The sequence below is a fragment of the Calidris pugnax genome, unplaced genomic scaffold (genome assembly GCF_001431845.1).
Source record: "Calidris pugnax isolate Ruff unplaced genomic scaffold, ASM143184v1 scaffold72, whole genome shotgun sequence".
NCBI lineage: Eukaryota > Metazoa > Chordata > Aves > Charadriiformes > Scolopacidae > Calidris > Calidris pugnax.
The window spans coordinates 382,740-396,305 of record NW_015090808.1 but is presented as its reverse complement, the minus strand read 5'-3'; the positions used below and the strand labels follow the sequence as shown (position 1 = coordinate 396,305).

The 13,566-nt window shown below is 49.0% G+C and overlaps 1 protein-coding gene across 1 annotated transcript in view; it reads right to left on the bottom strand.

Annotated features, from left to right (window-relative positions):
* Positions 1-13,566, bottom strand: part of SLC4A4 (solute carrier family 4 (sodium bicarbonate cotransporter), member 4) — a 240,410-nt gene that overhangs the window by 102,842 nt on the left and 124,002 nt on the right. Inside the window, exon 4 of the mRNA XM_014938358.1 lies at positions 7,358-7,493. Coding sequence (XP_014793844.1) covers positions 7,358-7,493 — 136 coding nt within the window. The remainder of the gene's footprint in view (positions 1-7,357; positions 7,494-13,566) is intronic.

Below are 13,566 nucleotides of genomic sequence, written 5' to 3'. Positions count from 1 at the left end.
CAATTAGGGGTTTACTTTTTAAGGCAAACCCAAGAAACATATTTCTACTGTATAAAAAAAAAAAAAAAACCAAAACTTTTTAAGGCTAGAGGCTAAAGCATATCTTTAGATCACGAATCCAATCTGATGGCTCTTTCAGCGGTGTTCAGAAATAAACTGTGTGTAACTTATGTCAACCAGATCAAAAAAACACGCTGGGTTTTTTGGCGTGGTTTTTTGACCATGGTTTTGGCATGGTTTTTTGACCAAACCAACAGCAGCATCAAAGCAACAGGCAGAGAATCTAACCAAGGAACTCAAAGCAGGCAACCCAACCAGCATTTAACACAGACCTTTAATAATTTCCTCTAAACAAAAAAAAACCTTTGGTTTTTCTTGCTATTTAAATTGAATTGAATTTCATTAGTAACTCTCTAGGAGAGGGATGCAGTCAAAAATTTCCCAGCTTGTGGTCTGTGGTGGGGTCAGGCTCAAAGCTGCTTTGGGGCAACAGAATTAAAGTAGTTTTGAGACACGAGCAGAAGCTTTATTTGGGCACTGACTTCTGACAGCTCTGGCCAAGACACTGACACAAAGCACTAAGAAGCCCATACGTCTGTTGGCTCTCCATAGGCAAACTCTTCAAATAAATCTGGCACTCCACTTTTTGCTAGTTTTCGTTTTAAAGGAGTATTTAAACAAATCCTCGAACTCTATCCTTTATCAAAGAAAGGTAATTTGAACTACACAGGCTCCTTTCTGTGGATTCCCCAAGCGAGCCACAGGTATTTCATAGAATCATAGAATCATAGAATGGTTTGGGTTGGAAGGGACCTTAAAGATCATCTAGTTCCAACCCCCCTGCCCTGGGCAGGGACACCTCCCACCAGACCAGGTTGCTCAAATAGCCATCCAGCCTGGCCTTGAACACCTCCAGTGATGGGGCATCCACGACCTCCCTGGGCAACCTGTTCCAGTGCCTCACCACCCTCACTGTAAAGAATTTCTTCCTAGTATCTAACCTAAATTTCCCCTCCACCAGCTTAAAACCATTGCCCCTTGTCCTGTCGCTACTCTTCTTTGTAAAGAGTCCCTCTCCGGCTCTTCTGTAGGCTCCTTTCAGGTACTGAAAGGCTGTTATAAGGTCTCCCCGGAGCCTTCTCTTCTCCAGGCTGAACAACCCCAGCTCTCTCAGCCTGTCTTCATAGGAGAGGCGCTCCATCCCTCTGATCATCCTCGTGGCCCTCGTATTTCCCCAATTTAATGTTAAAAAGGAGTTTCCCATGGGGGTCCTAGGCAACTGCCCTTCCCTTTTTGGGCTAAAGGAAAAACCAACCCACCTTGCGGTCTCCTTCCACTCCATCTCTTGTCCATCGACGGCCAGCAGCTCATCCAGCTCGGTGAAGAGCTGCGGGGGTGCCGGGCTGTCATCTTCCTCTCCGAGGATGAAGCGGATGCGTTCGGCGGCGGGGGAGACTGCGGAGGTGAAAATACTGCGGTTAACGGCCTGGGAGATGACCAGGGAGGTGCGGCTCCTCTCCTTCCCCTGCTCCCCAAAGCCATTCAGCTGTTTCTCCAGGCCGTCCTGTCCATCTGACATCCTAGTCGCCGTGCGGGCGGAGGGGTGGCCACCTCCCTCTCTCCCCCTTTCCTTGCCTCTCGCTTAACTTCTTAAAAGTTGTTCCAGCTGGGAGTAAAGTTCAGCAAAACTCGCCTCTTCCTACAGTCCTTAACTATCTTACAGCAATTTGCTGCCCTTGTAAAAAAAAAAAAAAGAAAAAGAAGAAAAAAATGCTCTATCAAGCTCAAAACCAATATGCTCTACGGTGCGTGCCCGAGGACCTTTCGCCCTCTGCTCAGCTGAGATCCCCTTCGCCCCCTTTTTTATATGACGTAAAACCAGTTTCAGCCGAACCCCTTTTGGGGCTCGCTGCGAGGGCATCCCATGGCTGGCTCTCTCCCCTCCCTGCCACCAAGGCTGAGGCTACCATTGGCCTGCCAGGCAGGCTGGAACCTCCCCAGACCCACCGCTGGAATATTTAACAGGAAGGTTGTCTCATCTATACATGAAGAATGTGACCCAACGCATTTAGTCAGGCACCAATGCACCGAAAAAAAACAACTGCTCCCCCATTGGGGAAAGACTGCCCATTTAGGCAAAAGAAACCGTGTTCAACACACGCTCCTTTGATAGCACAAAGTCCATTGGCATTATTAGCTCAAGAAAAATTAGCAGAAACCCCTTCCTGGTTAAGACACACACCTGCCTCATAATTAAAACCCAAGAACATCACCGTCCATGTCCCAAGAGCTAAAGGCATCTCCCAAAGGCAACAGGAGCTCACACCTCAGGAGACACCTTGCTGAAGGACTTCTTGGGGTCTACAGCTTTTTTCTGATCATATCACCTTAAAAGGAAGGGGTGGTCATGTGAAATTTTAAGACAGACATCCTTTCTGCTGAATGTTTATTAGCATTAGAGTTAAAGAGCAGACTATGAACTTTGGACAGTTCTGCTAAAAACTCCTTTCTTTTCAAAAGATCAGCTGTCTGTCTGTTGCAAAATAATTAATTACATCAGGTGTCCAATCCCCATTGATTTTTCCAGGGTAAACAAAGTCTCAATTTGTAATGTGAAAAAAGGAATCAGTAAAAACATGCCCCTTCCTCCCCTCTTTTTATTTTTTTTTAGAAAAAGAAACTTTCTTCTTTAGTTACTCAGCAAAGGTTGATGCAAATTCATTTCTTCATCAGTTAGGAGGGATGATGATTTCATAACACAAACCAGATTTCTGTTGAAAGCATATTTGCAGTCATAAATGCCCTTGCCATTCCCTGAGCACCCACCTACATTGCCCTGCGACACGTGTAGGAGAGATAACAACATATCAGAGAATCATAGAATGGGTTGGGTTGGAAGGGACCCTAAAGATCATCTTGTTCCACCCCCTGCCCTGGGCAGGGACACCTCCCACTAGACCAGGTTGCTCAAAGCCCCGTCCAACCTGGCCTTGAATGGAGCCACACATCTGGAAACCCCGGCAGCACTCAGCCCAGGACAGTATCGGGAGTATGGGTTGATGGGCACCCCAGCAGCTACCAGTCTTTTGGCTTTAAATGGAGCCACGTGTCCCTTCTTCAACATCCCAACCCAGCCCCAGAGAAGGCAACTTCTGAAGATGTCTTCAGAGTGCTGCTGGTTCTGCTAAATGGGCTGGAAAGAGATTTCCCCCATCCCTGGAGGGGTTCAAAGCCAGGTTGGAGGGGGCTTTGAGAAACCTGGTCTAGTGGGAGGTGTCCCTGCCCAGGGCAGGGGGTTCGAACTGGATGATCTATAAGGTCCCTTCCAACCCAAACCATGATCCTATGATTCCTTCTCTCACTTCAACGGGAGCAGGGACACTTGTGTATCCCCAACCATTTCCACCTCCCTGAGATGTGGTCCCTACCGCTCTTCTCTGTAGCTCTGTATAGAACAGTCCTTGACAATCCCCAGCACAAATAAAGAACTGCCCATCACCACTCCTCTCCCAAGCTCATCATTTCAAGGGTATAATTTCATAATTACAGTTACCTTAACCATGGCTGTCTCAGAACATGGGCTCCCACAGCCTTTAGACACTGACCAACTGGTCCGTGCCTCTGCCACCACATCACCCAAGCCACACGATGCATCACCCGAGCCACGCGTTGCCCATGGCTCAGTGAAATTCCCAGACTGGCTACACAAAGGGGCTTTCCCATCAGTCCTTCCTTTGAGACAATCCATCACTGCCCAGAAAAACAAAAGCTTTCCTTTGATACGCTCCTGACACACAGGAGAGAAAAATACTGCTAAGCTGAATTCACTGACGTTCACTTACAGAAAAATACACTTCAACCTTCTTGGTCATTAGCACTTTCATAAAACCACTAGTTCCTACAGAAATTACCTTTTTTCTCAAAGGTATTTCTCAAATGAGCATTTGATTCTTTGGCTTGGATGTAACAGAGGCACTTTGCAGAACAGCTCCAAAAGATTATCTGCAAACACGTCACCTTATGCGTGAAAATTGCCCTTGCCATTATAAAAGCAATTTGGACTAAAAAAAATCTGCACCTAAAACACATTTAAAACAAACATTAGTATAAATAATTGAGATTATCCAATTCTAAAAACGCAATTAGGCGTAACACTTCATAGAGCCAGCCCCAATCAACCACGGCGGTGGGAAGGGCCTGGGGAATTTGAGGTGGGTGACCACAGCTCGTGGCTGGTGGTGTCTGAGCTCGGCTGTCACCCTGCAGAGCACCCCTGGCGTGGACATTCCATCACCTTCCCCCTCAATCTGCACCAATGGCTCTCAATATTTGGAACAGGATTTAAATATCACAGCTAGAAAAGCAGTAAAATAAATTTCCATCCTATCGCTTCAAAAAGCAAGGGGCTGGTGCGTGGAAGAGCCTGTAAGAGAAGTGACCGCGGAGCTTCTAGAGCTGCTGAAGGTATAGGTGGCAGCTGATAGGAAAATTCTCTCTTTTTGGTCATTCTGAAGTGGTTTTATTACATGGAGGTGTTACCCTGACATCCCATAACACCATAATTCCACAACATTTTGTTCCCCAAACTGCATCGTGAGAAAAACTAGAGAAAGGCTCCCACCCAAGCTGGAGGTCCATCACACGCCACCCTTTCCTTCTCTTCTTCTTTCCTTTGTTTTCCCTAATTTCCAATTAGCTGCACTTAGCGCAGATGATAAGGTTCAAAACCCAATTAAAGGAATTTGCTGGGTCACAGGTCTCCTATGGCTTGCTTTACCACATGTTCTTTATTGCGATTTTGTAGGTTAATGGGCCGTTTATGGGTTGTTTATGTGCTCTCTTTAGCAAGGAGAACATATTTCCATCCTAATCTCCGGGGGCGAACACTGTGTGCTCAGTGCGGGACGGACGGCCCCGGTATGGGGCTTAAGAAACCAGAGAGCAATTAACCTGGGGAGGAGAAGAAGGAGGGGGGGGGTGAACTCTCCAGACCTCCCCCCTTGCCCGACCTTTGAGCACCAGCCTCCCCCAGCCTTGACCATCACCTTCGCTTCGACCTACTCCCTCCAGTTTAGGAGCTGCTGGAACCAGCACCACCAAGGCCAAGACCAGCCGCCGCCGAGCCCTTTTTCATTTTAATTTTCCTCGCAGTTTCATTCAAGAAACAACCTGATGATCCACAGACATATGTAGCAGAGAAAATGCTAATCCACGGATTTAGATGGCTGGGATTATATTTCTACCCACCCCACCCCCCCCAGCCCCGAATGGGAGAGGAATTAAGGTATTAATTGCAGATGGTAAAATGCTCCCATGCAACATTTAAAGGGAGGTATTGCCATCCGGGAGGGACAACCCTTCCCTCCCCCTTGTCCCCTCTCCCGTTGGGTCACAGGCGGTCCATGAGGTGGCTTATAAAATCCATCACTTTGCAGAAGAGAGCGAACACATCAGCAGTTTCTCCCAGTTCAGCTCAGGCCAATTACGAGTACAATTTATACCCTCGGGTTCCCAAAGGCAAAATCAATCTCCATCAACGGAGAGAAACTCTCCGGGAGCTCGGAAATAGGGAGAGACACATTTCTAGCATGACAACCTCAAATCAGCCCCAGCTGAGCTTCCCAGCCCGGCACCAGTGATGGAAGAGCTGGTGCGGTGCCTGCGGGGCTCCCTGTCACCCACGGAAATGCCGGGGGGCTTCGTTGGACCAAAGAGTATCCTAAAGTCACCTCCCGTGCTGCAATGCCAAGTTACAAGTGTCTTGGTTGTCATGGGTGGAAGATGGTCATAGCATGGTTCTCTAGGAGTACCGTGGTGCCTTGGGATGGGGCGACTCATCGGTGTTGAGGTACAAGTAAAACAGCCTCTTCTCCAGCCTTCAGCACAGGAAGGACATGGAGGTGTTGGAGCAGGGCCAGAGGAGGCCATGGAGATGCTGGGAGGGCTGGAGCCCCTCTGCTGGGAGGGGGGGCTGAGAGAGTTGGGGGGTTCAGCCTGGAGAAGAGAAGGCTCCAGGGAGACCTTGGAGCCCCTTCCAGTCCGTCAAGGGGATCCAGGAGAGATGGGGAGGGACTCTGGATGAGGGAGGGGAGCCCTAGGAGGAGGGGGAAGGGTTTGACCCTGCAAGAGGGGAGATGGAGCTGAGATGTGGGGAAGAAGTTCTTTGGTGTGAGGGTGGTGAGAGCCTGGCCCAGGTTGGCCAGAGAAGCTGTGGCTGCCCCATCCCTGGAGGGACTGAAGGCCAGGTTGGAGGGGGCTTGGAGCAACCTGGTGTGGTGGGAGGTGTCCCTGCCCAGGGCAGGGGGTGGCACTCGATACAGGGTCTTTAACATCAGGTTCCAACCTGAACCATTCTAGGATTCTACAATTCCAACCAACCAACCAACATGATTTTCCTGTTTTTTTCACCTTGCAGTTACCAGGGACACTTCTAAACACCCTTGGGACCTTCACCTCTCTCAACTGCTTCCTTCATTCGAGGCCAGAAAGAGCATCTAACAAGTTCTCTGTTAACTCTGAAGTCCATCAGCAGATTAAAGCAGTTTTGAGACACGAGCAGAAGCTTTATTTGGGCACTGACTTATAACAGCTCTGGCCAAGACACTGACACAAAGCCCTAAGAAGCCCATACGTCTGTTGGCTCTCCATAGGCAAACTCTTCAAATAAATCTGGCACTCCAGTTTTTGCTAGTTTTCGTTTTAAAGGAGTATTTAAACAAATCCTCGAACTCTATCCTTTATCAAAGAAAGGTAATTTGAACTACACAGGCTCCTTTCTGTGGATTCCCCAAGCGAGCCACAGGTATTTCATAGAATCATAGAATCATAGAATGGTTTGGGTTGGAAGGAACCTTAAAGATCATCTAGTTCCAACCCCCCTGCCCTGGGCAGGGACACCTCCCACCAGACCAGGTTGCTCAAATAGCCATCCAGCCTGGCCTTGAACACCTCCAGTGATGGGGCATCCACGACCTCCCTGGGCAACCTGTTCCAGTGCCTCACCACCCTCACTGTAAAGAATTTCTTCCTAGTATCTAACCTAAATTTCCCCTCCACCAGCTTAAAACCATTGCCCCTTGTCCTGTCGCTACTCTTCTTTGTAAAGAGTCCCTCTCCGGCTCTTCTGTAGGCTCCTTTCAGGTACTGAAAGGCTGTTATAAGGTCTCCCCGGAGCCTTCTCTTCTCCAGGCTGAACAACCCCAGCTCTCTCAGCCTGTCTTCATAGGAGAGGTGCTCCATCCCTCTGATCATCCTCGTGGCCCTCGTATTTCCCCAATTTAATGTTAAAAAGGAGTTTCCCATGGGGGTCCTAGGCAACTGCCCTTCCCTTTTTGGGCTAAAGGAAAAACCAACCCACCTTGCGGTCTCCTTCCACTCCATCTCTTGTCCATCGACGGCCAGCAGCTCATCCAGCTCGGTGAAGAGCTGCGGGGGTGCCGGGCTGTCATCTTCCTCTCCGAGGATGAAGCGGATGCGTTCGGCGGCGGGGGAGACTGCGGAGGTGAAAATACTGCGGTTAACGGCCTGGGAGATGACCAGGGAGGTGCGGCTCCTCTCCTTCCCCTGCTCCCCAAAGCCATTCAGCTGTTTCTCCAGGCCGTCCTGTCCATCTGACATCCTAGTCGCCGTGCGGGCGGAGGGGTGGCCACCTCCCTCTCTCCCCCTTTCCTTGCCTCTCGCTTAACTTCTTAAAAGTTGTTCCAGCTGGGAGTAAAGTTCAGCAAAACTCGCCTCTTCCTACAGTCCTTAACTATCTTACAGCAATTTGCTGCCCTTGTAAAAAAAAAAAAAAGAAAAAGAAGAAAAAAATGCTCTATCAAGCTCAAAACCAATATGCTCTACGGTGCGTGCCCGAGGACCTTTCGCCCTCTGCTCAGCTGAGATCCCCTTCGCCCCCTTTTTTATATGACGTAAAACCAGTTTCAGCCGAACCCCTTTTGGGGCTCGCTGCGAGGGCATCCCATGGCTGGCTCTCTCCCCTCCCTGCCACCAAGGCTGAGGCTACCATTGGCCTGCCAGGCAGGCTGGAACCTCCCCAGACCCACCGCTGGAATATTTAACAGGAAGGTTGTCTCATCTATACATGAAGAATGTGACCCAACGCATTTAGTCAGGCACCAATGCACCGAAAAAAAACAACTGCTCCCCCATTGGGGAAAGACTGCCCATTTAGGCAAAAGAAACCGTGTTCAACACACGCTCCTTTGATAGCACAAAGTCCATTGGCATTATTAGCTCAAGAAAAATTAGCAGAAACCCCTTCCTGGTTAAGACACACACCTGCCTCATAATTAAAACCCAAGAACATCACCGTCCATGTCCCAAGAGCTAAAGGCATCTCCCAAAGGCAACAGGAGCTCACACCTCAGGAGACACCTTGCTGAAGGACTTCTTGGGGTCTACAGCTTTTTTCTGATCATATCACCTTAAAAGGAAGGGGTGGTCATGTGAAATTTTAAGACAGACATCCTTTCTGCTGAATGTTTATTAGCATTAGAGTTAAAGAGCAGACTATGAACTTTGGACAGTTCTGCTAAAAACTCCTTTCTTTTCAAAAGATCAGCTGTCTGTCTGTTGCAAAATAATTAATTACATCAGGTGTCCAATCCCCATTGATTTTTCCAGGGTAAACAAAGTCTCAATTTGTAATGTGAAAAAAGGAATCAGTAAAAACATGCCCCTTCCTCCCCTCTTTTTATTTTTTTTTAGAAAAAGAAACTTTCTTCTTTAGTTACTCAGCAAAGGTTGATGCAAATTCATTTCTTCATCAGTTAGGAGGGATGATGATTTCATAACACAAACCAGATTTCTGTTGAAAGCATATTTGCAGTCATAAATGCCCTTGCCATTCCCTGAGCACCCACCTACATTGCCCTGCGACACGTGTAGGAGAGATAACAACATATCAGAGAATCATAGAATGGGTTGGGTTGGAAGGGACCCTAAAGATCATCTTGTTCCACCCCCTGCCCTGGGCAGGGACACCTCCCACTAGACCAGGTTGCTCAAAGCCCCGTCCAACCTGGCCTTGAATGGAGCCACACATCTGGAAACCCCGGCAGCACTCAGCCCAGGACAGTATCGGGAGTATGGGTTGATGGGCACCCCAGCAGCTACCAGTCTTTTGGCTTTAAATGGAGCCACGTGTCCCTTCTTCAACATCCCAACCCAGCCCCAGAGAAGGCAACTTCTGAAGATGTCTTCAGAGTGCTGCTGGTTCTGCTAAATGGGCTGGAAAGAGATTTCCCCCATCCCTGGAGGGGTTCAAAGCCAGGTTGGAGGGGGCTTTGAGAAACCTGGTCTAGTGGGAGGTGTCCCTGCCCAGGGCAGGGGGGTTGGAACTGGATGATCTAGAAGGTCCCTTCCAACCCAAACCATGATCCTATGATTCCTTTTCTCACTTCAACAGAAGCAGGGACACTTGTGTATCCCCAACCATTTCCACCTCCCTGAGATGTGGTCCCTACCGCTCTTCTCTGTAGCTCTGTATAGAACAGTCCTTGACAATCCCCAGCACAAATAAAGAACTGCCCATCACCACTCCTCTCCCAAGCTCATCATTTCAAGGGTATAATTTCATAATTACAGTTACCTTAACCATGGCTGTCTCAGAACATGGGCTCCCACAGCCTTTAGACACTGACCAACTGGTCCGTGCCTCTGCCACCACATCACCCAAGCCACACGATGCATCACCCGAGCCACGCGTTGCCCATGGCTCAGTGAAATTCCCAGACTGGCTACACAAAGGGGCTTTCCCATCAGTCCTTCCTTTGAGACAATCCATCACTGCCCAGAAAAACAAAAGCTTTCCTTTGATACGCTCCTAACACACAGGAGAGAAAAATACTGCTAAGCTGAATTCACTGACGTTCACTTACAGAAAAATACACTTCAACCTTCTTGGTCATTAGCACTTTCATAAAACCACTAGTTCCTACAGAAATTACCTTTTTTCTCAAAGGTATTTCTCAAATGAGCATTTGATTCTTTGGCTTGGATGTAACAGAGGCACTTTGCAGAACAGCTCCAAAAGATTATCTGCAAACACGTCACCTTATGCGTGAAAATTGCCCTTGCCATTATAAAAGCAATTTGGACTAAAAAAAATCTGCACCTAAAACACATTTAAAACAAACATTAGTATAAATAATTGAGATTATCCAATTCTAAAAACGCAATTAGGCGTAACACTTCATAGAGCCAGCCCCAATCAACCACGGCGGTGGGAAGGGCCTGGGGAATTTGAGGTGGGTGACCACAGCTCGTGGCTGGTGGTGTCTGAGCTCGGCTGTCACCCTGCAGAGCACCCCTGGCGTGGACATTCCATCACCTTCCCCCTCAATCTGCACCAATGGCTCTCAATATTTGGAACAGGATTTAAATATCACAGCTAGAAAAGCAGTAAAATAAATTTCCATCCTATCGCTTCAAAAAGCAAGGGGCTGGTGCGTGGAAGAGCCTGTAAGAGAAGTGACCGCGGAGCTTCTAGAGCTGCTGAAGGTATAGGTGGCAGCTGATAGGAAAATTCTCTCTTTTTGGTCATTCTGAAGTGGTTTTATTACATGGAGGTGTTACCCTGACATCCCATAACACCATAATTCCACAACATTTTGTTCCCCAAACTGCATCGTGAGAAAAACTAGAGAAAGGCTCCCACCCAAGCTGGAGGTCCATCACACGCCACCCTTTCCTTCTCTTCTTCTTTCCTTTGTTTTCCCTAATTTCCAATTAGCTGCACTTAGCGCAGATGATAAGGTTCAAAACCCAATTAAAGGAATTTGCTGGGTCACAGGTCTCCTATGGCTTGCTTTACCACATGTTCTTTATTGCGATTTTGTAGGTTAATGGGCCGTTTATGGGTTGTTTATGTGCTCTCTTTAGCAAGGAGAACATATTTCCATCCTAATCTCCGGGGGCGAACACTGTGTGCTCAGTGCGGGACGGACGGCCCCGGTATGGGGCTTAAGAAACCAGAGAGCAATTAACCTGGGGAGGAGAAGAAGGAGGGGGGGGGTGAACTCTCCAGACCTCCCCCCTTGCCCGACCTTTGAGCACCAGCCTCCCCCAGCCTTGACCATCACCTTCGCTTCGACCTACTCCCTCCAGTTTAGGAGCTGCTGGAACCAGCACCACCAAGGCCAGGACCAGCCGCCGCTGAGCCCTTTTTCATTTTAATTTTCCTCGCAGTCTCATTCAAGAAACAACCTGATGATCCACAGACATATGTAGCAGAGAAAATGCTAATCCACGGATTTAGATGGCTGGGATTATATTTCCCACCCCACCCTCCCCCCAGCCCCGAATGGGAGAGGAATTAAGGTATTAATTGCAGATGGTAAAATGCTCCCATGCAACATTTAAAGGGAGGTATTGCCATCCGGGAGGGACAACCCTTCCCTCCCCCTTGTCCCCTCTCCTGTTGGGTCACAGGCGGTCCATGAGGTGGCTTATAAAATCCATCACTTTGCAGAAGAGAGCGAACACATCAGCAGTTTCTCCCAGTTCAGCTCAGGCCAATTACGAGTACAATTTATACCCTCGGGTTCCCAAAGGCAAAATCAATCTCCATCAACGGAGAGAAACTCTCCGGGAGCTCGGAAATAGGGAGAGACACATTTCTAGCATGACAACCTCAAATCAGCCCCAGCTGAGCTTCCCAGCCCGGCACCAGTGATGGAAGAGCTGGTGCGGTGCCTGCGGGGCTCCCTGTCACCCACGGAAATGCCGGGGGGCTTCGTTGGACCAAAGAGTATCCTAAAGTCACCTCCCGTGCTGCAATGCCAAGTTACAAGTGTCTTGGTTGTCATGGGTGGAAGATGGTCATAGCATGGTTCTCTAGGAGTACCGTGGTGCCTTGGGATGGGGCGACTCATCGGTGTTGAGGTACAAGTAAAACAGCCTCTTCTCCAGCCTTCAGCACAGGAAGGACATGGAGGTGTTGGAGCAGGGCCAGAGGAGGCCATGGAGATGCTGGGAGGGCTGGAGCCCCTCTGCTGGGAGGGGGGGCTGAGAGAGTTGGGGGGTTCAGCCTGGAGAAGAGAAGGCTCCAGGGAGACCTTGGAGCCCCTTCCAGTCCGTCAAGGGGATCCAGGAGAGATGGGGAGGGACTCTGGATGAGGGAGGGGAGCCCTAGGAGGAGGGGGAAGGGTTTGACCCTGCAAGAGGGGAGATGGAGCTGAGATGTGGGGAAGAAGTTCTTTGGTGTGAGGGTGGTGAGAGCCTGGCCCAGGTTGGCCAGAGAAGCTGTGGCTGCCCCATCCCTGGAGGGACTGAAGGCCAGGTTGGAGGGGGCTTGGAGCAACCTGGTGTGGTGGGAGGTGTCCCTGCCCAGGGCAGGGGGTGGCACTCGATACAGGGTCTTTAACATCAGGTTCCAACCTGAACCATTCTAGGATTCTACAATTCCAACCAACCAACCAACATGATTTTCCTGTTTTTTTCACCTTGCAGTTACCAGGGACACTTCTAAACACCCTTGGGACCTTCACCTCTCTCAACTGCTTCCTTCATTCGAGGCCAGAAAGAGCATCTAACAAGTTATCTGTACACTCTGAAGTCCATCAGCAGCTACAAAAACCCCCAAGAGACCTGGCATAAATCCTTCCGCAAAGCCTGCGGTAACATTATCAAGCAAGGCTATTTGTCAAATGTGCTTTCCAAATACGCTCATTAACACAAGGACATGATTATACTCCCATTAATTTCTGGGGCTGCCCTCGCTCAGCCAGAACTCGGTTCAAGTCAATCTGAAGTCAGAGAGGAGCCAGTTGAGTGAAACACCTGTACAGAGACTTTTATCAGATTTAAAGTCATTTTCCTTCTCGTTCAGCCGACTTCTCTTCCAAAATCAATCCATCACCCAAAACAATTTTAATTGTGCATTAATGTCGACACAAGATCTCACGCAGCTTAATCATTTCCGTTTATGATTTATACCTTTGATCAAGTGCCTTTCATTCTCCTGACTGTTCTTGCAGAGACAAGCCCTGGAATCACAGCATTTTTAGATGCAATCCAAGGCACTGTCTGGGGGGAAGCTCCCACTAAGGAAACCCGCTGAGAAAACCCCACGCTCCGCTCGGCGTTACCAATGAGAGCAGCAAACTGGGCAGTGTTACTGGTCTGACCCCCCTGATGGCAACAACCCCTTCTCCATCTCAGCCTCACGCCCTGCAGATCCCAGCGAAACACAAGCAGAGAGCTCTGCAGACACAGGCAGAGCAAAACTGCCCCATCTCAGCCTCACGCCCTGCAGATCCCAGTGAAACACAAGCAGAGAGCTCCACAGACACAGGCAGAGCAAAACTGCTCCTAAAGACAGAAAACTGGGGGGAAAAAAAGGAAAAACCACAATTGCAACTCATTTTGATTTTGATTCTCCCTTGGTACAACTCTCAGCTGCAGGACAGGCTGTGGACACTCACTGTGTCCCCTGCAGCCCCTGTCACAACAGGGGTGTCAGCAGAAGCAGCAGTACCCTGATTACACGGCGCTGATAAGAGCAGAATTCACGCTGCCTCGGTCTCACAGTGAGGATTCCTGCTCTGCAAGGAGTGGTTTAAT